The sequence below is a fragment of the Patagioenas fasciata genome, chromosome 8 (genome assembly GCF_037038585.1).
Source record: "Patagioenas fasciata isolate bPatFas1 chromosome 8, bPatFas1.hap1, whole genome shotgun sequence".
Taxonomy (NCBI): Eukaryota; Metazoa; Chordata; class Aves; order Columbiformes; family Columbidae; genus Patagioenas; species Patagioenas fasciata.
The window spans coordinates 41,860,474-41,886,263 of record NC_092527.1 but is presented as its reverse complement, the minus strand read 5'-3'; the positions used below and the strand labels follow the sequence as shown (position 1 = coordinate 41,886,263).

Below are 25,790 nucleotides of genomic sequence, written 5' to 3'. Positions count from 1 at the left end.
TAATAACGAGTTCATAATGATACACTGGATTAAGGATTCAATAGGATTTTTCTCGCTCACTAGACAATGAAAACAATTATGAACAGGGACAGAAAATGATGATGCTCCATCCCACAGAGGTACAGCCATTAATATTCTCTTAACGAGCTGAGCCCCAAAAAAGATGCAATTTAGTCCTATGCAGTAACTGCGAGTGGTGTAATTACTCAATTCTTAAACATCTTGATGCAATGAACACACAGAAAGGGTATAATAACAAACCAAAGTTCTTGAGCATTATATTTTAATCGAATTTGAAGATCCTGACATTTTTGTATCTTCAGTGGAAACATTTTCATACATGACACGGTCTTGTGAAACATAAAGTACATGAGCTGTCTTTATTTACTCCCCACCAGTTCCACAAGGCTAGGTTGTATGTTGCTCCAATATAATCTATACACAAATAACTGTTCCAAGTATTTCTGTTCCCATTGATGTCCTTCTCTGTTAATTTTCTCCCTTCAGAACAGGCAACAATTCACCACTTTCCTTTAGTTCCTGTAAAGAAATACACACAGCAGTCACTCTCTGGGTACATTTTGGGATGAAGCTGTAGGGACAGCTCACGAGTAACGGAGTCAACTCACTGGCTACTAAATGAATGCACAGAAGTGAATGCACTAGCGATTCACTAGAGGTCCCTCTTGACCAAGACACTGAAGTTCATAATGTTGTATTTCTATTCTGTTTTGTGTCTACTTAGTAGGAGAGAAAACTAATTTAGTGAACAGAATTCAAAAGAATCGGTTGTTATCAACTTCACCAGGTAAATCCCCTGGTATATCTCCTTCTAGACGGAATTCAAGGTAGATTTTAGACATATACAAAATGTTACAACATCCAAAATGCTTCCTACAAAATGAAAAAAATGACCATCCATTGATAGATTTTGTTCCTACCAGACATTAAAAGAAAGAACACGGTAAGAGATTTGTAAGAGTCCCAAACAAGGGGCAGCCCTAAATAAGAAATGCTTGCCCATATTATCTTCATGATTTACACTCAAATCATAAGGCTGTAAACATACTAAAGAGATAGATAACACCAGGAAATGGTTTTAAAATCCTGTGTTGTAGAGTATATGTTCTTTCCCCACATCTCAAGAGAAATAACTGTCTCAATTGTATTGCATATTATGCTATATTATAGAATATCGACAATTCATCTAGTCCTGCAAGTTGGTGTGAACTGAACACAGTCCAGCAACGCCAACAGACAAGTTGTATTTAAATACCAGCAAGACGAGTATTTTGCAGCATCTGCGCAATGCCCAAGACTATACTTACTGATCACTGAAATAACCCACACACTTGTTAAATAAATACAATTAAAGTAATCTATATAATTTAAGTAATACCAGCATTTTTAGAATTAAATGAGATTTATTGATTGTAGCTTCCCAGGAGTTACAATGTCTGAGGAACTGGCTGTAAAACATTCAGACAAGAATGGGCTCGTGAGTATTTGGGGTTGGGAACACTGTGCCTGCTCTGTTACAAAAATCAAAAACCAGAGGAACAGATGCAGATCTATTTTTGTTGCTTTGGGGTCTGTTCAAACAGCTCCAATAAACCTCACTTTCTTCCACGAATGAGACCATTTGCTAGGGAAAAAAAACGTCTCGCCCACCTTATTTGAGCAAAGCAATGTCAGTAGTAAAACCAGAAAGAGAAACCTGTAAAAATGCACCCAGAGGGTAAAAATGGGCTGTACAGTAACAGGAACTGACTGCTGTCAAGAAAATACATTTCACTGCTAAATCGTGGCATATGAGAATGCTCAAGATTTAAAGCCCCTTTCAACTGTACCTTGAGCTCACAGAAGTCCCAGTAAAAGCAACCAAGTCACTCAGTTTCACGGCCCAGTGCCACCACGCAGGAATTGCTGTGTTACGGGCAGAAAACATTTCTGCGGTTTTAAACAAACGGTCAATTTACATCTCATACAAGATTCTCCCACTCCTACCTTTACAATATCCAGCCCTCCAACGAGTTCACCTTTCACATATAACTGAGGGTACGTTGGCCAGTTTGAATAGGTTTTTAATCCTTGTCGCACCTAACGAAAAGAATCTTAAATGTAAACTTCAACTTCAGTAAAAGCAACAGTTAAATCCTCAGTGACGGAGAAACATAATTACCTCTTCATCTTCCAGTATGTCAAACGTCTCGTAATCAACACTAGAAAAAAAGAGAACAAAAAGATGTCTGGTTTCATGAGAAACTTTTACAATGCACAGATGAGCACAACACAGTAAAAAAAATTTAAAAAAAAAGAAATCGAGCCATGTAGCTTCAGCTCTAATAGGGCAAAATGTGTTCAAAGTAATGTGGTTCACTATTAGTTTAGGAAAAACACACACACACACACTCTGGACATTTTTATTAAGGAATCAACCAGCTGCAGCTACTTCACCATCTCCATATAAGACTTGTGTAAAAAACACAAAACGCCTGTGTCCGTTAGACCTCTGGTTGATTCATAAATGAGTTTTGGTTGGCAATTCCTGCTATTGCAACAACTGGTGCTCTCCAATAACCTGCACGTGGATTCCTGACAACAAGGAACAGTGACTGGAGTAACTGCTGCTGATTTCCAAGCTGTATATTGATACGTGGCTAGCGGTTATCTCCAGGAGCCCACTCTAACCTCTAGTAATCAAGACAACTGCTGAACCTCTAATGAGTGGCACAAATGAAACGAGCTGGTCCAAGGGAGGTGCCTCATCTCTCACTGCAGACAGCGGCTCTGAGGAGGGAAACTGAGGCTGGATAACTGGAGAGGTTCCGAGGTTAAGGAAGCAGATAGGAGGGACCTTGCTAGGGTGAGTTGCTGATCAGAACAGCAGGACTTCTTTTATGCCAAAGTTAACAGCAAAAAAAAAAAAAAAATTCACTTTGCAATAAACTCCTCAGTCCCAGCAAGACAATCACCACGAGGCCGCTAAAACAGCGGAACATCCGGCATGGCACATTTGACTTGGTACCAAAGAGTGGAGTGGTGATTTACACCAAGGGCTTTTACATGAAGATACTTAAAAATACTCTTAAACAAATAAAATGATTTTTGGGAAGTCTTCCATTAGTATTTGCCAAAGGCTTTATTTATAAAATGTATTTTTAAAAACAGAAGTGGTTTCCCAAATTAAAACCCCCCACTTACGCACCCAGTGTTGTTCATGATTTCTATAATCTGCCTGCTGAATCCACATCTTGCCATCTAGAACGCAAAACACACATACAGTAAAACATTTGCCATATTTAATCCACAAAATTTCAGCTCCTCAAGCTACACCAAAGCTATTACCAATTTATCCCTAGTGATGACCCCACTGGATGAGCAATACTGCTAACTCCTTTCTCATTCTTTAGATCCTTTGAGCTTTAAACAGTACTAGATGTCTCTTGACATACCCTGCTGAAACGCACAAAAACTTCTAGAATATTAACACTTTTCTCAGCTGTGATGTGAAATGATACACAAGGTGAATCAGTTTTCCAGGTTTTGCAACACTAGGCTTGATTATTTTCTGAATGTTCAAAATGCCAAAGCTATAGATAGGATGGGTACAAATATATCTATTTTACAAATGCATACAAGGCATTTTGAGACCTACAATATTCTTTACTTTCTATTCTGGAAAGAGTCACAACCTATAGGTCAACTGATAAATACATCACATGTACAGCAACTCCCAACTGCAATTAATAATTGAAAGTAACTACTGCAAACTCTTCATATTGACAGCGCAAGGCCACAGAACACGTGTCATTTTTTAGATACTGAATTTTTAATCCAGACTATGCCTTCTTCTTGGCAATGTCCCTCCACCAGTAGCTCAAGCAGAATCAGTCCCTGCAATCGCTGCTCAGGGTACGGCACTCCAGGGCGAAGTCTGAGACAAGCTGGGTGCTGTTCAGGTAATTTTGATGGGAGGAACCCCAGTGCTTGCTCAAAAGGGAACAATTTATCCCCTGCTGACTTTGAATATGCATATAACGTCATATAACTTAAATATAACTTAATCTTACCTGTTTGCTTCCCTTCATAAAAAGCATCACAGGAGCTTTGTTTATCAAGTTTTTAAGTCTACAGAGGGCATAAGAAAGAAAGACGTAAAAAATCAGTTTGGTTCTTATCCTGAGCTTTGTTTCAATGGAAAAACAGAAAGTGGGAGACGGTATCTTACAGCTTTAGCAAATGCACTTCATGTATTATTATAAGCAACTCTATTCATTAGAGTTGCCTACAGTAACTCCAGTGAATGAATATGAACTATCCTCATACTTTTAAAGCAACAATCTACCTTTCTAGATTGACCTCTAAGTAGCAAGCAGCAGTCAGCTTAATGGAAACATCATTTTAGGATATTATAAATATAATGTCTATATTGAGTGACATATTGCTTTTGCACAGAGTGAACATAATACTTGGAATTTCTCATTCTTCATGCAAGAACATCTTTTGCAGAGTAAGAGCCACATGAGCTGTCCCTCAGCCATGGCCTAACCACCACCGAAACTGGGGAATCGCTCTGGTTTCCCCAGTGCACCTTGTCTGTCCGCACAGCCCTCACACCCCCCCTTCTCCTGCTCCTCTTAGGAAATGTTTTCTGGACAACCCATGGCAAGAGTCAGCAAGGACTCCTGGGCAACTGTTTCCTGCTAAGGACGAACCACCTCTATAAAATGCACAACAGGTGACCACTTGCTGTAAAAACGAGGACAAATTGGTTTCTACATATTACACCTGATTCAGGAAGGAACACACTGGCTACTGCTGCAGTGAATATTCATGTTGGCACGGTGAGAGGAAACAGGAACTGAAGGACATGAGTAATTGAGAAAAATGAGGAGAAAAACCTTGGTGTTTTCCCCAGTGACATCATAGTTATGAAGTCTTTGCCAAATAAAGCTAACAAAAGCCACTAATGCTCTACAGATGATCTTCCATGTTATCTTTAAAGAATAAATTCTTTAAAGAGAGACAAGAAGAAATCTATATATTCCTGTTACAATTAAAAATTTTCAAACTACAAATATAATCAGTAAAGTGTATTGGAACAGTATAGCTTATATTAAGTGGTGCTTGCTGTATATAAAATGGAACATATCAAACAACTGCAGGAGTTCTGTAATTAAGGAAAATCTTGATGCATTTCTGATAAAGTCAAAGAACAGGATGCCCCTATATAAATGAACACACAGGAACCCTCCAACGCTAACAAACACATCACACCTGTCCTCCAGGTTCTGCGCCTTCGGACAGACCGCGTCCAGTTCTCCAGACGCCTCGAGTTCCTAAGGAGATCGAGAAGAAAAATCAGATGTAAAAGCAAGAAAAACACACCTGTGATAACTAACAAGATTACCAATTTCTCAATTTCTAACCTTCACAATATCCAGTCCACCTATAAGCTCTCCAGCCACATACAACTGCGGGTAAGTTGGCCAGTTAGAATATGTTTTCAGCCCCTGACGAACTTCTTCATCAGAAAAAATATCAAAACTGCTAAATGAAACACCGTGTTTGTTCAGTATCTCCACCATTTGCTTGCTGAAACCTGCAGACACAAAGAAGAATTACATATAATGTTAAACAAAGCATTCCCATGTCTGTACTAAACCTTATTATTTAAACAATGTAATTCTTCTAGATAGCAAGTTCAAAACAGCTCTAGTGTGTTGTTCTTTGCTCTGTCAATATCCTCAAATATTATAAAGGGGCAAACCCCATCTTTAGTACTGGGATCACAAAACCCAAGGCCGCAGACAGCTTGGTAAGGCTGGTGCTTCTCTAAGCAGAGAGCTACACCAGTATGTAACCTTCATATATGTGTTTCTGCTGTTGCAACACAAAATTAAAGCAAAGTTGAACACATTCCCATAAGTACTTAATATTACTTGACTGTCCTTGTCACATTTTCAGAGCATGGTTTGCTTTCCTTTATGACAGACCCTCCTTGTGTCCTACTCCGACAACACTAGCTCAGCAGGATATTAAGCACTGACTATTCCAACGTGAACATCCAGGCTTTGTAAGTTTCTCCCTTCTGTAGCTAAGCATCTTCTTCCTATGAAAATCTCATTATTTTAAAAAAGTTCTATGCACAAAAATGCTAATATTACAGAATTTACCATCTACAATCATCTAATTCTTACACTACAGGGAAACCCACACAAAATTTCACTAACAATACATCTTCTCTATTTTAGATTTACCATTCTCGTTAAAGGGGAACATTGATTTTTTTTAAAAAAAAAAGAAGACAAATTATTTTTTTAAAACACTGGTCTCCACAGAAACTCTTCAAAATCACCTTGAACAACAAAACACACTCCCAACACACATCCCCCTCGGTTTCACATCAACAAGTCCATTCTCGGTGGGGTAACCTGAACAGAAACCTCAGGCTGATGTTCCCAAGCACCATCATCCCCTGAAGAGCCATCCAGAGGCACAAAGGTCCCCCCATAGCAGCTGCACTCCTGGGGGTTTCTGCTGCAGACACTCACTCCGGAACAAAGGGATGAGCAGAGGTCTGAGCACCTCACAACACACGGAGCTCAACAGCTGCACTTTTAACACTGACCATCAAATCCCAGCTTGCAACTCTACTGTTCCCCCACAGCCCATTTGCTCTGCTATGATAATTATGCTAATCAGGGGAAAATGCTAAGAACATTGCAAAAGATTTGGGAATTTTGCTTCATTCCTAAGCCATTATCTTTATCTGAAAATATTTCAACACCTGCCATTGTTGCTTTCATGCACATCTCTAAGTGAGCAGAAGCCTCCTTGACAACAAAAAGGATCCATGAGAATTTTTCCATAAATCAATGCGATAATAATGTGTGTTTTCTAGCTTTGCCAACTCATTCTGGTTTGGATTCAAATGCACCTTTCATTTCTACCAGTTCCCTCAAAGAATTCCAGCGAATGCTGTGCAGACACAAACATCTACACAAATATAAGAAAAAAGAGAGACAACACTTAAAAGCTTTAATAAAGGAATAAAAAAGCAGGTTTAAATGGGAAAAAGAACGCAAGTGCCACAGAAGAATAACCTTTGATTTCAGCTTGCAAGACCCACCTATTAGTTTTTGAAATATGGATTTTTACTACAGCTTTCTGCAGTTTTCATGATGTGCAATTTATTGAGATTTGAAGCAGCAGTATTTATACGTATAGCATCTAAGTTGCTTTTCTTTCTACAACTGAAGTGTTTAGTTCATGTACAGCCCCAAGTAAAACACATTCCGAAAGTTTTCATCCATCTGGGAGTTCATTAGTAAACAGCTGAAGGCTGATTGCTGATGGTTACTCCATCGCCAATACATTAACTCAGTTCTACTGTAAGGAACTGGGGGAAAAAATAGCTTTATTTTAGCTGTAGGCAATTACATGCAAACTAGAGAGATTGACTGGTTGTGTTTCATTCTGAAGGGTTAGGGCTGCAGTCTGCAAGTATTATGCTTAGGGATAAAGTGCCAGAACAGCTTTACTTTCATAACAAGAGATTTAGGTTGAATTTCTGAAGAAATGCCATGTGTATTACAAGGAATAATTAAATGGCTAACAAAATGTTTTAAGCAGTTATCTAGATGATCAGGAACACCACTCCAGACTCCATACCAATAAGAACACTCTGAATACATCACGGTATTGACGAAGCAAATAAACAAATAGTACCCACAGTCCAAACGAGTCCTCCAAAAGAATACAACACAGAGGCGAGGGGACAAACCCGGCTTTACAGCAGGCTCAGCTGGCTGTGCAGTGAACAAACCACCAGCTACAAGATCCCAAATTCCACCTCTGGACAGGGCTCCCTCTGCTTGCCAACCACACTACAGACTCCAGTGCAAGTCTGTGATTTGTATCAAAATAGATACGATTCAAAACAACCCGCACCTTTAAAAAGGCACAGCTCTTTTTATTTAATTCTATTTTTATTACTTCTACTACTGTTATAACAGATCTATATCATCTTCGACAAAACTTTAAATTACCTTCACCTTGAAAGAAGTTTGAAGGACCCGAGTTACTAACATCTCCCAACTACTGCCAGAAACTATCACAGCAGCCTGAATCCAGCACGGTATTTAACCGCACAATTAAGTGTTCTAAGTTTGGATGATTTTGTGTGTTGCACTAGATTTCAATACCTCCAAATTTAATACATATGTCTATTTAGCTAAGTATGTTTGTGCACTTTTCATGGGGTACCAGGGACCAAAGGTAAGAACTAAAAGCTTCAAGAAATATCTACTTTATCATAATAAGACATGCATATGAACCTGCGTTATATACAGTTGCTTTCCATACAGTTTATGATGAAGTATCTAACTATCCTTAACCTCCACACCTCAATGTCTTTTTTGGTTTGTGGGTTTTGTGCCTTTTTCTCCTTTGTGCCAAATACCTCCGGGTGTGAGCACAGCAGGGTCACTAGCCGTAGCACCACATGAGAATGCAATGCAGTTAAATTCAAAGCACGTGTACCTGAACAATCTAAAGCGTAGACACCCCAAATGTACTCATAAAGAACTCAATGCAACTTTTTCCCAATTGCCTTTCTGTCCCCCCAGTTTTAGAATTTTATATCTTATTGCCACCATCCCCAGAACACGACGTTTTCAGTCTTCCCACTTCAAGTGAAGCTCTGGAGATAAGGGACGGTTGTTTTTCCACACTGCTTGTTGGTCCCTGTTGTTTTCAAGATGGAATACAGTCCTTGGGAACAAGCACATACAAAAACACAGGACAGAAACCAGCAGCTCACATTCACTTCCCTAAGATATCAGAAGAAAAGCACTGGTGGGTTAAAGCAGACTGACAACTGAAGATAAACTTCAAAGGCGGGCTAGGCTTACACTCAAAGGAGACAACCTGGAACATGCTGCGTTAATTGCCAAAACAATGCTTCCAGCGCTACACTGGAACAGGAGGGAGCTGTAGGCAAAGGAGCTGCCAGAAGCGCTGTTTGGCTGAACAAACTCCACCCTACACCCGTGTTACTCCGCTGTTTGCCTCCTGCAGCTCCCACAGAAGCCCCGACAAAACCAGTTCTGCAACGCAACTTCATGAGACTGCGGGAGCAGGAGGATGGCAGCTTCACAGTACTGAACGCTTTCGGTTTTTAACACTAGCTCATGTGCTTTGCATATAGATCAACGCTTCAGGTTAGCTAATAACCAAGCACTCTAAACAGTGAGCAAGGGTTAAGAGCACTGGCTTTAAGAAAATACATTTCCACTGTAGCAGAAACACGTCCTGCTGGTGTTTCAATTTTACCACCTAAGATAGTTTTCTTTTCTTTTTCCAAATGGCAACAGGAAGCCTGGGTGAAACGTTCTCTCAGACTATTTCACGTTTTCAACGTGTATACCCTGATACACAGAACATGTCACGAATAAACACCGAGCTACTTCAGGAAAAGCGTCCCAGTTCGAGGACGCACACATTCTTTAGAAAGCCCCTAATCTCTGTGATTCCACTTCCAAAACCTAACTAAGGGAACAGCAATCCTCCAGCTGCATATAAGCGTAAAAAACACTGTCTGGATGTGCCTCCCCAAAACCGAGTAAATCCGGCAACAAGCCCAAAGCAAGCGCTGCCCCGCTGAACCCGAACTCGCGCAGGTTCTCACCGCAGCGCGGCTCTTTGGGAGAGCCCTTCATGAACAGCATGCAAGGGGCGGCGTTGATGAGCTTCTTCAGCCGCGCGTTGAGATCCTCCCTGGCGGAGTCGGTGCCCGCGGGTGTGGAGCTGCTGGCCGCGTGGCGCTGCACCTTCTTGCTCAGCTCCGGGGCGTGGGCACCATCTAATCTGTCGACTTGCTGAGAATTCTAAGGAAGCCAACACACAGGTTCACGTTAAAGGACTAAATTCAGAATTTGTACTGTAATAAAAAATAGAGTAAACCCACCATATAACATATAGGTTTCCAGATGCGGGGTGGGTTAGTGTATTGATCTTCTGGCCAGTCTTTAGTTCCAAGACTCAAACCATTCTGTTGGCTGGTGACTGTTAATGCTAGCAAATTTGCTATTAGAAGAATTTATTAAAGAAAATATTTTGAATTTTATTATCACAGGTAAACGTGACCCCAACAGACTTGTCATTTCTTCCAAAAGATGATTTCCTTGGGTTTTTGCCGTGTTGTAGAACTACAGCTAGACAAGGAAACATTACTGAAAATGTTTTGACCCAATACAAGGCACGGCAACTAAAATAAAAACTACATACAAATCCCAGAACAATTAAAGAAGCTCTAAAATATTACATATAAAGTGTAAGAACCATTTCTGTCTACGTTTTTAGGTTCCATTGGACAGACTTAAATCAGATACATAAGTGTTCATTCCCTGATCAAGTTCTTAACGTCCTGCTCCTCCGGCAGCAGTATTATAAAAGTATACATATTAAGAGTCCCCATGGAATACATTTTCTCTTACCTTAAAGAATAAGAATGTTGGGACAGAGCTAATTCCGTGTTTTTCAGATACTTCAGGCACAGCTTCAGCTTCCAGCTGAAAGACAAAAACAAAACAAAACGAGAAACATTATTTTCATAATCTTTAAAGTTTGCCCGTGGATGTCAATCCTGCCGAGAATGTTCTTCTAGGCATTTTATACATTTAAAAGGGATTTGCTACAGAAGTTTGTGACACATTTGCATTTAAATGAGACTCACTGGGTTGGCGTGTCATCCACTGAGCCCACACAGTGTCAAAACAGGTTCAGAGGTTTTTATTTTGTTGCACATTTCAAAAGATGCCTGCAGGCTGCGAATAAAATTTTTGGTGCACTAGTGACCTAGTAAATTTTCAATCATATGCAGCTACTACTATATTGAAATCCATAAATCATTGACCCCAGTTATGTCATGATTACAGTGCTTATTTTCTGCCCACAGCAATTCTTGCTGTTTGCTCTATTGACTAATTTCGAGGTGCAGTACATCACGACTGACATTTGCAGCCTTCTGCAAATTATGAAGAGAAAAAGGAGTGTTTCTTCAATAAGCTACTGATGTCTAGTACATTTCATTTTTAACTCCTGCAAGGCTACCGAGTATTGAGTGGTAGACTTGTTGAGATTATTGGTTGTGATTTTATTCAGTGTTCCAATGCACACCTTGAAATTACGTAACGTAGTAATTTACCAAGAAAATATAACTTTTACTTGACACAAATCTGTGAGTTCCTGTGCATAAGCTACAAGCTTGACAACAGCAGAGTTGTCGGGTTTAAAAGTAGTAATAGTTCTAAAAGTTTCAAACAGAAGCCTGCAGTCCAGTGTACAGAAGAAAAAGCCTTTTACATTCTTATTTCACAAACCATACGGTGAACGAAAAAGGATCAAGAGTTACTCAACAGTGTGCTCCCGCCTGCTCCATCCTTCCTTGTTTCAGCAAACACTGTGATTGTTCTCGCCATTAAGCAAAATGTAGCAAAGCTCTGAATATTCTCACATTACAGCACATTTTGGTTTGCTCCAGCCATATAGGCTGTTAATGAACTCACTAAATACAGCAGCAACCCAGCAGAATAAGTCACAACTGAGTGCAAGCTCCACCTCTGGTTCTGTAAACCAATGCTCCAAGAGGATCAACTGAGAAACCAAACCTACAATTCAAAAGCTGTAAATAGATTCAAATTATCTATTCTCTTTCAAGTGGCAAATGATTAAATGACTTCTACCTAAAATATTAATTTTCCTTTCCAGTGAAATGTCCTGCCTACTTGGATGCTTATGTTCCACTCTGGTGAGGTTCACACATACAGAATAGATTTAATTTCATATTTCACTAACTCGCTCTTATTGATAGAACTTTCCAAAACATTGTTTCTAACTATTTCTGGATATGGACAGATTTTCATTTTAACCGGGCCAAGGATCTTAGAGTTAGGCTCTGCAACACCTCAAGTGAGAAATTGCATTTAGAAAGAATTCAAGAGGTTCTTGCCAATTAAAAATCAGGCTGGCTACACCAGAATACAGACCGAAATCCCCCAGAGAACTTCTCAAATCAAATACAAATCAAATACATCCTCCAGGAGGAGCACACCCCCTTTCGAACAAATAAAAAAGCATCAAGAAAAGTCACTTAGGTGTTTTAGTAGCTTCTTTTCTCTAAACAAGCACACCAGTCATACTGGGTGAGGGGGTGGGCGAAGGAGGTGCCATTACCTTTTTTGCAACACTTGATCGTTTCTGAAACTTGTTATTAAAAATAAATCAAAGCTGAGTAATAACAGGTTATAAGTAAATAAACATGAATAATAAAGAGGCAACTGAGAGTTTTCAAACTTTCTTGGGCCTACTGAAAGCTATAGCAACTCTATATAAATTTTAAAATCTTGAATTTTCAAAATGTTGAAAGCTTGTCTTTTGAAGCTCTAAGTAATAAAATACTACCATTAAAATAGTTTTGTCCTGTTTTACAGAGAGAAACGCCAACTGAGACAGGAACCACACAAAACCTGGAGGCTGTAAGAAATCCAATTAAAATACTCACAAACCACTGGCTGCTCCAGTACTCCCTGCCCTCACCATCACACAAGTGTCCCACTAACAGCAGAAAGTTGTCTCAAATGAACAGCATGCCAATGAAGCGCATTCATTTTTCCCTCCACACTGGCCCTCGCACTAGGATGTGCAGACGACCTCACAAAAATACAGCACTACCTTTGTGTTCATGCCACCCAGCACTACACGACTGCCAGAGTGACAATGCTGCACAGATTGAAATTCATCTTCCTTTAAACTTCACAGAGATTACTGCTCATCTGCAGCATCAGGCAGAAAATCTCTGTGAGTTCTGAGATCTATTTAGCCAACCAATAACATCACGGGAATAAACGAAATCTCCAGCACACTTGAAAAGAACAGTGGTGCCAAATGAATTGCAAATCCAGGGATAAAAATCACACTTTAAAAAGATGGCAATGTACAGAACTGACAGACTGAGACACCGCAGGCATAGAGAAATTTAAAAGCCTATTTGTTAGGCGGCATAGCTAGCACAAAAAAACCCTTCAGTGGATCTTAGTAGACTGATCTTGGAGAGTTTTTGTTTGGTTGGGTTTGGGTTTTTTTTGTGTGTGTGTTTCATTCTTGTTGGGTTTATTTGTTTTGTGTTGGTTTGTTTTGTTCTTTTGTTTCTTTCTTTCTGTAAACAACTGATAAAATGAAGGCATTATTTAAGCTTGCAATAACAAGTTTGGGAAGAGGAACACACAACTTTCATCCTGCCGATTTTTGATGTCTCTCTTGCAACTCACATCCTTAAACATGAAGCCATAAAGGAACTTCAAAACCAACTTCACCCATGTTTTGTAATACTTTGCTCACACTTTGTAATAACGTCTCTCCTCTGTTTAAAACCAGCTCAACACCCAGACTCACCTTCACAAACGTAACCTGCATGTGTTCCTTTGCTAGCGCTGCCATAACCTCATTCATCTGAGCACACTGAGGAGCCCATGGTGCCCAGAAGTGGACAACTACGAGGGACCTGGAAAAAACAAATACAGTGACAGCAGTTATTTTTAAAAGAATCATGCAATATAGAAGTTTGATATGCCATGCCAAAAAAAAAAAAAGAAAAGCAAAAGCCAAAACACACCACCCATACCACCTTTCCAAAAAGAAAAAAAAAAAGAAAATCCAGCAAGTGAAACCAGGAACATTTTCTGTGACTTACACAGAGAACTTTAACGTTTTTTTCAGAAAACATTCCAAAACCTGACCAGCACTGTTAAGATAATGCAATACAAAGAAACACTACTATTTCAATAGTAGAAGTTCGTTCCACGTGAACATCAGGCAGGACGAGTAGAAGCTCAAGCCGTACACTATAGGCTGCAGATGCCGCAGGCCCAGCGCTCAGCACCGCTCCCAGGCATCCTGCAGCTCTGCCAGACGAGTTGTCTGTTTTCCGAAGCTCAGCAGCTCCACAGCAGAGGCTGCACCACTGCGCTCCCCACTCAGTGCTGCCTCTTTACTACTTAGCCAGGAAATAAGGCAATAACTTCTCAAATCTACCGGGACTTCTATAAAAATACAATATTCTTATGCTTTTATTCACTTCAACTGCTTATTCCTTTCCACCTTCAATAAGGTTTCCTGGAATGTTTGGTATTGGTTACACACAGGATTTAGAGATGAGAAGTCACATGCGAACAGAAATCCCACCAGCCTAGGCACCACACGTAGTTCTCATAAGCTTAAACAAACACGCTTTGATGACAACACAGACAAGATATTTCCATCTAATTTTCAATTCTGTTTTCCAACTCTGCTGAAGCCAAAATCACTAGATAACAGCGGATAAAGAAAAAAAGAAATAATGTACTACTTTTAATCTACTTAGAAAGAGAGATAGTAATCAATGCAAGCACTCCATAGAAGCTATTTGATGGTTTTTATTCTGAAGTAATGGAACTTGAGGATAAATTTTACTGGCTATGCAGGCAGTCTGACATTGATAATGGAACAGCTGTACTACCTGACCACATACAGCCCTGAACTCAACTCAGACACAGAACTTCTACACTCACAAACAGGATTTTTCCAAAGAAATTCTAGAAAATTTTGTTAGAAATAAAATTAAAAAATTAATTAAAAAGAAAGCTATCCTAATTGCCATCAGTCAGAGCACAGTTCTGCTTTGAAAGCTGATGAAAACTGGCAGTTTACAGACTGGTAAGAACTGCCACTCTGGAACACGGCAGTTCTGCTCTGGAAGTGCCATCCTTGCACACTTGGAGCCGAGCTCCAGACGTCTTCTCCGGGGCTGTCGTCTCTGTGGATTCTTCCAATGCTCTTGGACACGAGTCACAACAGCAATGATCCCAAAGGCAAACCATCTCTTTTTAATTACTTTTTAATTACAAAATAGCTGTACGCTTCCTTGGGCTGATGCCAGCGCTCACGATTGACAGCAGCATTTAAAACCCAGTAAAGGCTCATTCCAGTGATTTACTTACAAATGAGATTTGATGTGGATTTCTTGAGAAACCCAAGACTGGATCTCACTGCTCAGAATCAAACCTTAACTGCAAAACTGCTTCAGTGTGTCAGTTCCTCCAGCACCACTCTTTGTGGAGCCCAGCGACAGAGCCCAAGGCAGATTAGGGCACAGGGAGCTTTATCTGCCCTCCAACATTCCGACAGCTCCCACAGACACATCTTAATTAAGACTTTACGGCCAACAGGGACAATAACTTAGAAGTGATGTCCCCATGCTGCAACCGACGGTTTTGTCACAAGGTAATGAGGTAGGTTGGAAAATGGGGGGAGGGCAGTCATCTGTATGTATGAGAATACCCAGTCACAACAGACAGAAAATTATCAAATGAAAAAAGCAGCATTAGTTCAACATTTCAGCAGACAGACCAAGCTCTGATGCAGAGAATTACCAAGAACTTTGCTCCGGGATTAGTTTTCCCATACTTGTCTATCACATCCTTCACTTGAAATACCAATTTTGAGACCCCTTCAATAGCATTAACATACGCACTGTTTACTGACACCGTTAGGAGCTCACACAAGTTGTTGAAAACTAGTCAAGGATGAACAAAAATACTTCCTTTTTAATCACATTTTCTGACAACACAGTCTAATCTACTTAGATCTACTACAGCTTTCAGTTACTGAGAACAAAGCTGTCAGGCTGTCACAGCAACTGCACAATGTCTTTATATTTAAAAAAATAATTGTTACGTTTGTTAGACTACAAGCAGGACCAGAGAGTACTCCCACTGGCTGAAAACAATCACAGAAGTGGCCACATATTAGGCCAAAAAACTAATAACTGACTTGCTGCACATTCCCTCCACTCTTGCATACCAAGAAATATTCCACAAGGGCTCCACTTAGTTTAGTGTGTATAGTGGGACACCGCTGACCACATGAATGGCAGCTCAGGACAAGCAGAGGAGGAATAATCACAATTGTTTAATCCTCTTTCAATCAAAGTCTATTCTTTCCTTACAAACATATAGCTGCAATGCACTTGAATTTTGTCTTTGCAAAACATACTGTAAATTCACTTGCACCAAGGGTTTTGGGGGAATTCTGCCAAATTCATTCACAGAACAAGGCTAATTTTGCAATTATACTGCCCTCTTGGTATGCGAGCACTTTAAACTACACTTGAAAAACAGCGAGAGTAATTTAAAACATTAAGGAAGAAAATTAGAGAGTTAACAAAGTGAAGCACATAAGCACAAAGTATTTCTTACAATCAAGCAAGACATTTCTAAAACCTCCACTATTATCTACAAAAGAGGATTGTAACAAAAATCTTATGAGAAGTGCAAACGTCTGTCTTCCCATATCATTCTACATTTCACATTTTGGAGGAAAAGCTGCGGGCCCAAAAATAAAATTAACTTTCTTTACTATAACTATTTTAAACCTTAGTAGCAGGAGAAAAATCAGAAGGACGTATCACACATTTTCGGTGGGGAAACAAAAAGCCCGAAGTCTTGTTTGTATAGTGCATTAAAAAACAAATTAAGAAATAAATCAGTTCAGACAGACTCACAAAGTAAAACCTTTCAAACAGAGTCCATTGACTGCAGAACCAGAATAGCAAGACATGTTCTGACATGCATATCCAGAAAATGATCACTCCATAGGTCACCCTCCTCTTGGGCCAACAGGCAAATATCTCATAAGTATTTATGATCTTTCTGACAGGCGGCCCACGTTACTTGGTTTTATAAGCTGATTTTTCTAAAAGTAAAACAATAGATGACACAGCGAGAACAGAAGTGGTTCAATAATTTTGAAGACATTGGTTCAGTTCATTTCTTGCAGCCATAAAATCCAGATGCATTTTGAAAAGAATTAAACCTTGAAATTTACGCTTATTCCATAACATAAAGCTTACTAATAACTTGATGTCAGAAAGGTTAATTTCCTGAAACAAGATCTCCTATGAAACTGTCAACATAAAATGCTGGCCGTTGCAGCTGATGAATGGGAATTCTATTAGCTTGGAAAAAACAGGAAGTTCATTTGAAAAAAAAAAATCGCATTAGGCTTAGCCTTAAAAATTCAGCACATTCTTAGTCTCAAGCTTTATCTTTCAAGAGAAAAATATTTGCTTGAAGAAATTCTCTCCTTTCCCTCTTTATTAAGTGAATGTTTAAAACTACTTTTGTACACCATTAACTTTCAAATTCACTTGATAATCTAAATACAGAAGGTACCTTAAGTCAGCCAATGCATTTTTTAAAGTTCTACCACCATCCAGAAACGGGGAAACCATTAAATATATATATATATATATATATGTATATATATATGACCTGAGGTATTTTTTACGCTCTGTGAGTGCAGGTTTGTTTGGTTTCTTAGTAGTAACAAAAACCAAACCCAAATATTTTGAAATGATGCAGAAGAGCTATCAGTACTATCAATTCATCTTAGCACCAGAAAAAATTCGTAAAATAATCAAGTCTGTTAAAGTGAAAACTGAAACATGTTCTGTGGACAAAGGGAATGCAAAAATTAGGGGGGGGGGGAGGGTGCGAAAATAACTTCAAAATATTGTATTTGTTCCTAAAGCCATTTTCATTTCAGTGTCTCAGTGCGTGTGAGATGGGACTTTCCTCTGGGATGTCCCCACTCAATTCATTTGAAGAATAATTCCAGAAAGAAAACTTAGAGTCATGCAGAAAGTTTCAGAGAATCTAGTTTCTTCTTCCCATACTCAAAACTTTTCCATGTCTCCTTATGCTCTCTTTAAGAATGCAATGGTGGTAGTTTCATCACCCTTTTTAAACCACTTATTTGACCAGTTTTCTCTCTTTATTCATTCAAAGGCCAATTGCTAACACAGCAGCTAAATGCCATGGAAATGTTTTTGACTCAGCACTTTAATATGCCTTACAAAGCCTAGTTAAATACACCCTCAACTACTGGATTCAGAGATAATAATAATAGTTACCACACTTTTGATTCAACATAACAAGCAAAACTCGTAATCTAACCTGTCTTGTTTCAGTAAGGCACCTGAATATCTGTTATTCTTTAATTATAGTAGTCATTGCAAGTCTTTCCTACAGAAGCTGTGCACAGAATTTCTGCTCAAAGGATCAGTGCCCAAGACTCGTAACATCAGACCAAGAGCCCAGTGGTGACAATTAGTGACCCCACACGGAGCTGCCAATGGAGAGAGCCCCATTACCCCTATTACAGCATAAAACCAGATCAATGAGGAACTCTTCCTGCTGCACAAGAACGGAACAATTTAGCTTCACGTTGTTGCTCAATAAATGACCTAATGCTGCTGTTTTCATTGAAAATGTACAATAATTGTTTTGCTGACACCGTAGGGCTCAGGAGAAAAAAACTTCACATGTTGCATGAAAATTCTGGTTTGCATAATTTTCCTGCCAAGCAGGTTTAAAGCTGCAGCTTCTGACCAGTCCAGCCCTCCCACAAACTCACAGGCTGCACCTCAGAAAAAGGGCGCTTAAAACATAACCGGTCAAAAAAACAAAACGAAACCCTTATCGAACCTATGGGCTTGTTTTTTCTCTATTTCCCCGCCAAGGTTTGATCCAGCTCGGAGGCGCCCCGGGCCCGCTGTACTCAGCAGATGGGAACAAACCCGAAAGGGCCTTATCCCCCAGGGCCTGAGGCGCGGCGGGTCGGCCCTTCCAGTCAGGCCGCCCCCAGCCGGGTCTCCCGGGAGCGGGCCCCGCTCCCTGAGCGCCCGGCAGGCCGCCCCCCATCCCTCCCGGGTGCGGTCCCCGGTGCCGGTGCCCGCCTCACCCGTCCTTGTGCTGCAGCAGCTGCTGGAACTGCTCGGCGGAGCCCGCGGTCTCCACCTCCCCCGCCGCCATGGCCGGAACGGGGAGACGCGCCGGGTCACGTGGGGCGGGGCCGCGCATGCGCCCCCGAGGCCCCGCCTCCGCGCATGCGCCGCCTGTGTGAGGGGCGGGCGCTGTGCTGGTGACAGCGGGAAATTAGTGAACATAAATCTAAATATAACACTGAAACGGAGAAATAAACTTAACAGCAGAGTCAATTAGACCGTCAAGCGGCATTCTTTATTTTATCAGCGCTGGGGATCATCCTCCATCAGTGCTCCAAAGACTGGATGCTCTTGCATTGCTTATATTCACATGTTTACATATGCATTACAATTTTTGAATATTTCTACATACATTTATCCTAAGAAATAATTGATGATGTTGATTTCTTACTTAAGATACTTCTATCAGTTATTAGTTAACGATGGGTACATCTTGAGTAACTTAATCGCACTATACATTCATTTAGCAGCTTCTCTTCAATGCACTTGTATACGCTAATAAAGGTGTTTTGTCATAGTTTTTGCAGTTGTTAATGGCCACAATTGCACCCGGTAACGTCAGCTGAGAGAAAAACTACAAATTGCATTATCGTTGTGAACAAGCGCTCAATTTTCCATGTCTTCCATGTATTTTAAAATCAAAAAGCTTAACCAGTGAGCCATCGAAATACAGAGACCATCCTGATATCCATTAAAGGTGCCTCTTCATGATACAAGTACCAAAGACCACTCCTAATTCTGGATGGAAATAGCCAGAAGAGCTTTTAATGTCATCTAGAAAATCCATATCTTGAATAATTTTAAGTTTTCCCAAACCTACCGATTCAAACACGACCTCAGGTTTCTCTTCACCATCAAAAAATTGTTAATAATTAACACTTTTATTAGCAAAATAAGCTGCTGATTCTACTGTCTTGTCTCTGTGCTGCTAAAAATATGCTCATAAAGGATCCCAAAAAATGTTTACTGTTCTTATAAATTTAATGTAAAATTTTGACATATCAACCATATTTTATCTGAATCTCAAAAAGCACAACAGAAATTAATCCAAAAGAAAATACTAATAACTCAATTGAGTTACTGTCTTTTCTCAGAGAATATTTCTAAGGAAACAAACCCATGTAAGTACTTTTGAAGAAAAAAGGTTTAAAAGAACCTGGTTTGTGTTCATATATATAAACAAATTCCAGTGGGCATGAAGTACATTGCTACCACATCACACAAACCACTCAAGGGAAAGGCCAGAAATCAGCATGTGACACCAAATAACAGGCTGACTAAGAATAGATTCAACTTCACGATTGTTCCAGACCTCCCTAAATCTTCATTATTCAACAATACGGATGTTTTTCCATCACTTTTGAAAAGCAGTAAGTGGAAGATGTATCTGGAAATTTTGATAAAGTCTTCTTTACTGTTTATCTGATCACGTGCCACACATTTCCCAATTTGATTTTAGATGCCATATTAAATAATCGAGAACATCAAGCACATCCATATAAACTCCCCCTCGCATTCCCTTTGTCCACAGAACATGGTTCAGTTTTCCGTTTAATGGACTTGATTATTTTATGAACATTTTTGGGTGCTAAGATGAATTAGTAGCACTGATAGCTCTTCTGCTTCATTTCAAAATATGTGGTTTGTATTTTTGTTGCTGCTAAGAGATCAAACACACTCACAGAATGGGAGAAGTATCTCAACTCATATTTTGTGACTACCGAAAAGCCTTAGACTGTGCAGAGTGGCAGGAGACACAGTGCTCTGCCATTAATAAGTAATTCCACAAGCAAATCGATTTCTAATGGTAAATTATTTTGCCTTTTAAGTTCCAAAGTACCACACAAAATGTGCATTTGGTTTGAACGAAGCATTTCTGCTGTATTGAAGTCAGGCTTATATTGTTGGAAAAGACAATGACTTTTCAATAAGCAAACACGCTGTCATGGTCTGATAACTCCTGTTTTATCTTTTGTTGTCCGTATTGTTGGTCCCATTGCCTGGCACACGGAGGTACTTTTTTCCGCGAAGGAATTCAGCGCAGGTTGCGGTCCAGACACCGTTCGGGTCAGCGCAATATGGGATGGAGGATAAAGAACTCTTTCATCTGCGGGTCACAGCCCAGTGACACGATTTGTGTCACCTTAGGAGCAACTGCAGGATGGATGGAACTTGTGGAAATAAACGTCCTCCTCCGTAGCCTGTGTCAACCACAGCTATGTCACATAATTTAAAACCTCATTCTTTAGTAAGGTTCACAAGACTTTTTCAAGGTTCACTTGGAAGGTAAAAAACAATGTATAGGCCCATTGAGACGCAGAAGAACTAAATCTCCGCACCGTTCGGCTATATTTCTGGGCATCCCATATGGAGCGGCTGGCAGCAGGGTCCCAGGGAAACGCGGGGCCCTGACAGCTCCAGACTGAACAGCGGGCAGCGGGCCAAATTAACCTGGCGAGTCTCCCGTGCGCCCGGTTCAGCGGCTGCTCACCTCGGGTTGCAGAGCACTGCACTGCAGAGGCCAGATCCAAACCCGGAGGACAGCAAACCCAAGGATGCAGCACACGCTGGTGGCACCAACAGCCTCTCCCAAGCGCCACTTGTATTTTCCAGCCCTGCTGGAATAAGTCAGTTTATAAAAGAATTGTGTCTTGGTTTACATTTGTTAATTACCATATTGCAGTGCTGAATGCATGTTCCTTACAGACGCGGGTTTTATTCTGTTATATTCAAGCTGGGAATTCTCTGTAAAATATGGATGTGTTTTAACATAATTCTCATTCTAGCCGGTCCGTGAGCCCACGACTTTATGTGTGGCAGAAAAGTTACGAGTGTTTAATACTGTTTTCCTCAGCTGTAGTTAGACAAAGACATAACAGTAGAGAGACTATGTGATTCCACTTGGAAGAAATTAACGTAGTTGCAAGTTGCTAAGTATTCAGGATATATATAAGCTACGTTTTGATACAGAAATAGTATTTAGGAGTACATATACAATGTAAAATAAAAACTAACACTTTTAGAATATGCCTAAGCAACATCTTTTTTGTTTTATCTGGTTAAAACCTTTATTCTGATAGATCATCAGCTATACTTTAGCAATTTAGTCTGTCCTTTGCTATAAAAGACTTGTTATCATGCACTATTTGGGCATCTTATTTCTATAGAGTGATTAAGAATAGTGAATTTTGTTGGTTCTTGCAAAACCAGATTCTTGGGCATCTGAACTGGTGAGATTTACTAGGCTGTACAAACGGAGATTGATCTTAGAAAAAAACCCCTCTGGTTAAAGGAAATGGTTGCATTCAAAGTCAAATTAAAATGTATATTAAACCAGATTCCTTTTGTTGATAACATTTTTTAATTTTCCCTAAGGGCCTTGACTGTGACTACTGGATGATGTGATTAACGCATAAGGTTGTCTCCCTCCTTAAAAACTCATTGCAAGTCGAGGCAGCATTGTTAGTTGTGTAGCAAGAGAGATCCCGGGGTGACAATCTGCTGTCACAGAAGCAAAGGCGAGATTTGGTTCATGGGTGCAACCACATGTTCCCAGCACGCTCGTTGGTTCCTGGAAGAAGTCTTTATGATCCCCTTTTGTTCAGGGCGTTTGGAGAGCCTGGAATGTGAAGAGGAAAAAGAAAGCTTGGATGGGATAAGAATGTGTGATATGATCATAAAGGGTGAAAAGGACAGATTCAGAAGACAAGGATAGAAAACTCATAATAATTAGAGGGCAGGAGACAGGAAGAGGGCACTGACAGTGGTAAGAATGCATAACCGAGTTCTGAAAAAAAGCCTTTTGTGATAAGCAAACATGTGGTCCAGCATTATATTTTGTCTTTTGGATGCATGACACAAGCTAAAATGAAAACCACTTAGGTCTGGAAGAATATATGGGTTTGGGAGGTGCAGAGATCATGGAGTGTGAACACTGCAAAACAAAGAGCAAATATTCGGAAACAAGACAAGAATTCACTTCAAGGCATGTCAGGTCCTGGTATAATAGCAGTGGGAAAAGGCTATGACAGGTCACTAGTTTTCTTGATTAAATGTCAGTAAGAGTTGTATACACAGAATAAAACAAAATGAGAGGGAATTTAACAGGGAATCAAATACAGCAAACATGGAAATACTGACATTTTCGTCTGGGAAAACAGTAAAATTAAGGTCCCAGTTGAAGACCTAAAGAGAGCAGTCAGCTCTGGACCGAGGATGTAACAAAGAATGATACTCAAAACCCCCCTGGACACACAACCTGCTGGGGCGACCCTGCTGGAGCAGGGACTTGGACTAGAGCATCTCAGGAAGTCCCTTCCAACGCAAATGATTCTGTGAAATTATTCTCCTTATAAATTACCTGGTAGCACACAAAAGGATGGGGTCAGCAGCAGGGAAGGGAAATGGAGGAAAGGGAAAAAACTGAGCAATGGAAAGAATGAGAAGACTCGTGGGTCTGGGATTTGGGGGTGGTACAGGGTAATTTCTCTAAATAAAAAAAGGGGGTTGGGGAAAGTACTTCACATAAAAGTCAGAAAAGACCCAAGAGGCAAAGGTCTACAAAGCTACAAGTGCAAATCGCGTTGATAGTCTGTGGATGGCAACAAGCTGCCTCTGATGACCAAAGTAAATCCTCATTCCTTTGCTGGAGGGCTTGGGGTTTTTTTTGGCCGGGTCTCATCTGCAGAAGACAAGGCGCATCCCTAACTGAAAACACAAGACATCGCATCTGGAGGTGTATTCGTGTAAAGATCAGAATGTCTTTTGGTTCTAGCCTCCTGGTTCCCAGGATGTCTTGAAAAGGTTTGTAAATTATATATCCACTGCCATTGCTACTGAACTCCTAAAATCCAGTGATTGTAGCATTTGCATTTTTCCTTCGGACCGTGCAGTCTTCACAGCATAAACAATTAATCAGCCCCCAAGATCACCGGTTTGGATTTGCATGACTTTTTTGCAACTGAAGTGCTCTTTCACACCTTTTCTCATACTCTTTCCAAAGCTGAGCATTTTCTTATTCATCAAAATATCAATGGAGGCAGAACACTGCTATTCATTCTGTTCACACCACGTAGCTCCATGGTTTGTATGTCAGATGCGACTTTTCTAGTGCAACTGCCATTTGCAAACCTTGTACCTGCAGCAAAGGATCCCCTGCCGTATGCTGACACGTTTAGATGGATGTGTCACAAAATGCTTGGTTTTTATAGTGCATCCCATTGTTCTAAACGTGAGTATAAAGGGACCAGCCCACAATGCCATTAGTAGCTATATTGGCAAGGCACATAAATAGACTCTGGGGGTGGAATTGGAAGGTGGTTGTGAAATAAATCTGATTTGATGTGGATGGATTTGGGTTTGGTTCAAACTCTGAAATGACTTATACTTCAGATGTTCCATGGACTAGATTACCCAGGTTTAGGGTTATTTTTCTATCAGACATGTCAAACACTAAATCAGAAAAAAAAAAAAAAGAAAAAATCTGTGGATTATTTTTTGTGGTACGGCCTCAGGCTCAAATGTGACAGAGCATATACTCTAAGTACCACTGGATCCCTAGTGAGGAATAAGCTCTAGAAGGAACGAATGCCAGGGATAGCTTGAAAATACATGTTCTCACCTGCAAAACAGCTTGGTTTAGCAGAGCAGAAGAGACAAGCAGTATCTTCCACCCTCCTGGCTGAGGATATCACAGTATCACACAGTATCACAGTATGTTTGGGATTGGAAGAGACTTCAAAAGATCATCTAGATGGCCTCAACACCCAGCAAAAGTAAAATGAAGGACTTTGATTTTACCTGTGACACGCACTGGTGGCGAGTGACGAGCACTGTTGAACTCAGCTCAGTCACTCCTCCTTCCTTGCCTTTTGCTTTCCCCTTTTGGTAGGCAATGGAGGGTGCAGAAGACACCTTGGTTTCATTAAAGAAGAGCGTCATCCTCTAGGAAAGAAACTCCTGTTCAGTCCTTACCGCTCAGTGCAGCGGGACAGATTTGAGGAGTGAAGCTGTTATTCCCTGCCTTTGGCAATGCACACGATGCTGGGCGCATGTAGTTTTCTGTTTGTAATTTCCAGGTGGCGTCTGATCTTTCCTGGGACTCTAAAGGAGGTTTAGTTCTTTGGGAAAAAGCTAATTACAACAGAAGCTGCAATCACTGATGATCCCATTGTTTCCCGAATGGATGAACTGTTACTGCTGTTCATAAAAGAGTTACTGACACACGCTTAACAGGCAGACCCGGGTTTGGAGGTGTTTTTTCTGACAGACAGACAGAAAACACCTTTTTATTCTTCCCAGGGAAGAGTGTGCGTCGACTTTGAAGCTATTCAGCCCATGGGTACTTTCACACGTGTTTTGTTCTGTGATGTTTTGGCATTCCTGCAGCCTGGGGGCACAGAAATTTGACTGTAAATGACGTGAAGTCACACACACAAACACAAAGGTCTCAGACAATATTGATTTGTTTTTAATGCCACCATACCCCAAAATTAAGCCTAACCTGCATTCAACTTGATTCCCAGCCGGCGCAGGATGTAAAGAACAGCACAGAGGTTACTGGATATTTGAAGATCTCTTGAAATTGTTGTCCAGCTTTTCATCCTTTCATTACCGATTTAAGAAACGCTCAAAAAGTTAATAAAACCCCAATTTGTAAAACTGATGGTGATGATGCAGCACGTGAGGTGCTGGAGCGAGTGCAGAGAAGGGAACAGAGCTGGTGAGGGGCTGGAGCACAAGTGTGATGGGAGCAGCTGAGGGACCTGGGGGGTTCAGCTGGAGAACAGGAGCTGAGGGGAGACCTTCTGATCTCTGAACTGCCTGAAAGGAGCTTGGAGCCAGGGGGGTCGGGCTCTGCTCCCCAGGAACAAGCGCCAGGAGCAGAGGAAACGGCCTCAAGTTG

At 40.5% G+C, this 25,790-nt stretch overlaps 1 protein-coding gene across 1 annotated transcript; it reads right to left on the bottom strand.

The window, feature by feature from the left end:
- Window positions 1-266: 266 nt before the first annotated feature.
- Window positions 267-18,972, bottom strand: GLRX3 (glutaredoxin 3). The gene is made up of 11 exons (XM_065843970.2): window positions 18,844-18,972; window positions 13,459-13,567; window positions 10,503-10,577; window positions 9,695-9,893; window positions 5,433-5,605; window positions 5,281-5,342; window positions 4,074-4,131; window positions 3,209-3,261; window positions 2,183-2,222; window positions 2,008-2,100; window positions 267-540 (listed from the first exon to the last, which is right to left on the bottom strand). Exons 1-11 carry the CDS (start codon window positions 18,960-18,962, stop codon window positions 490-492), a joined length of 1,032 nt encoding a protein of 343 aa, XP_065700042.1. The 5' UTR covers window positions 18,963-18,972; the 3' UTR covers window positions 267-489.
- Between the last annotated feature and the right edge of the window lie 6,818 nt (window positions 18,973-25,790).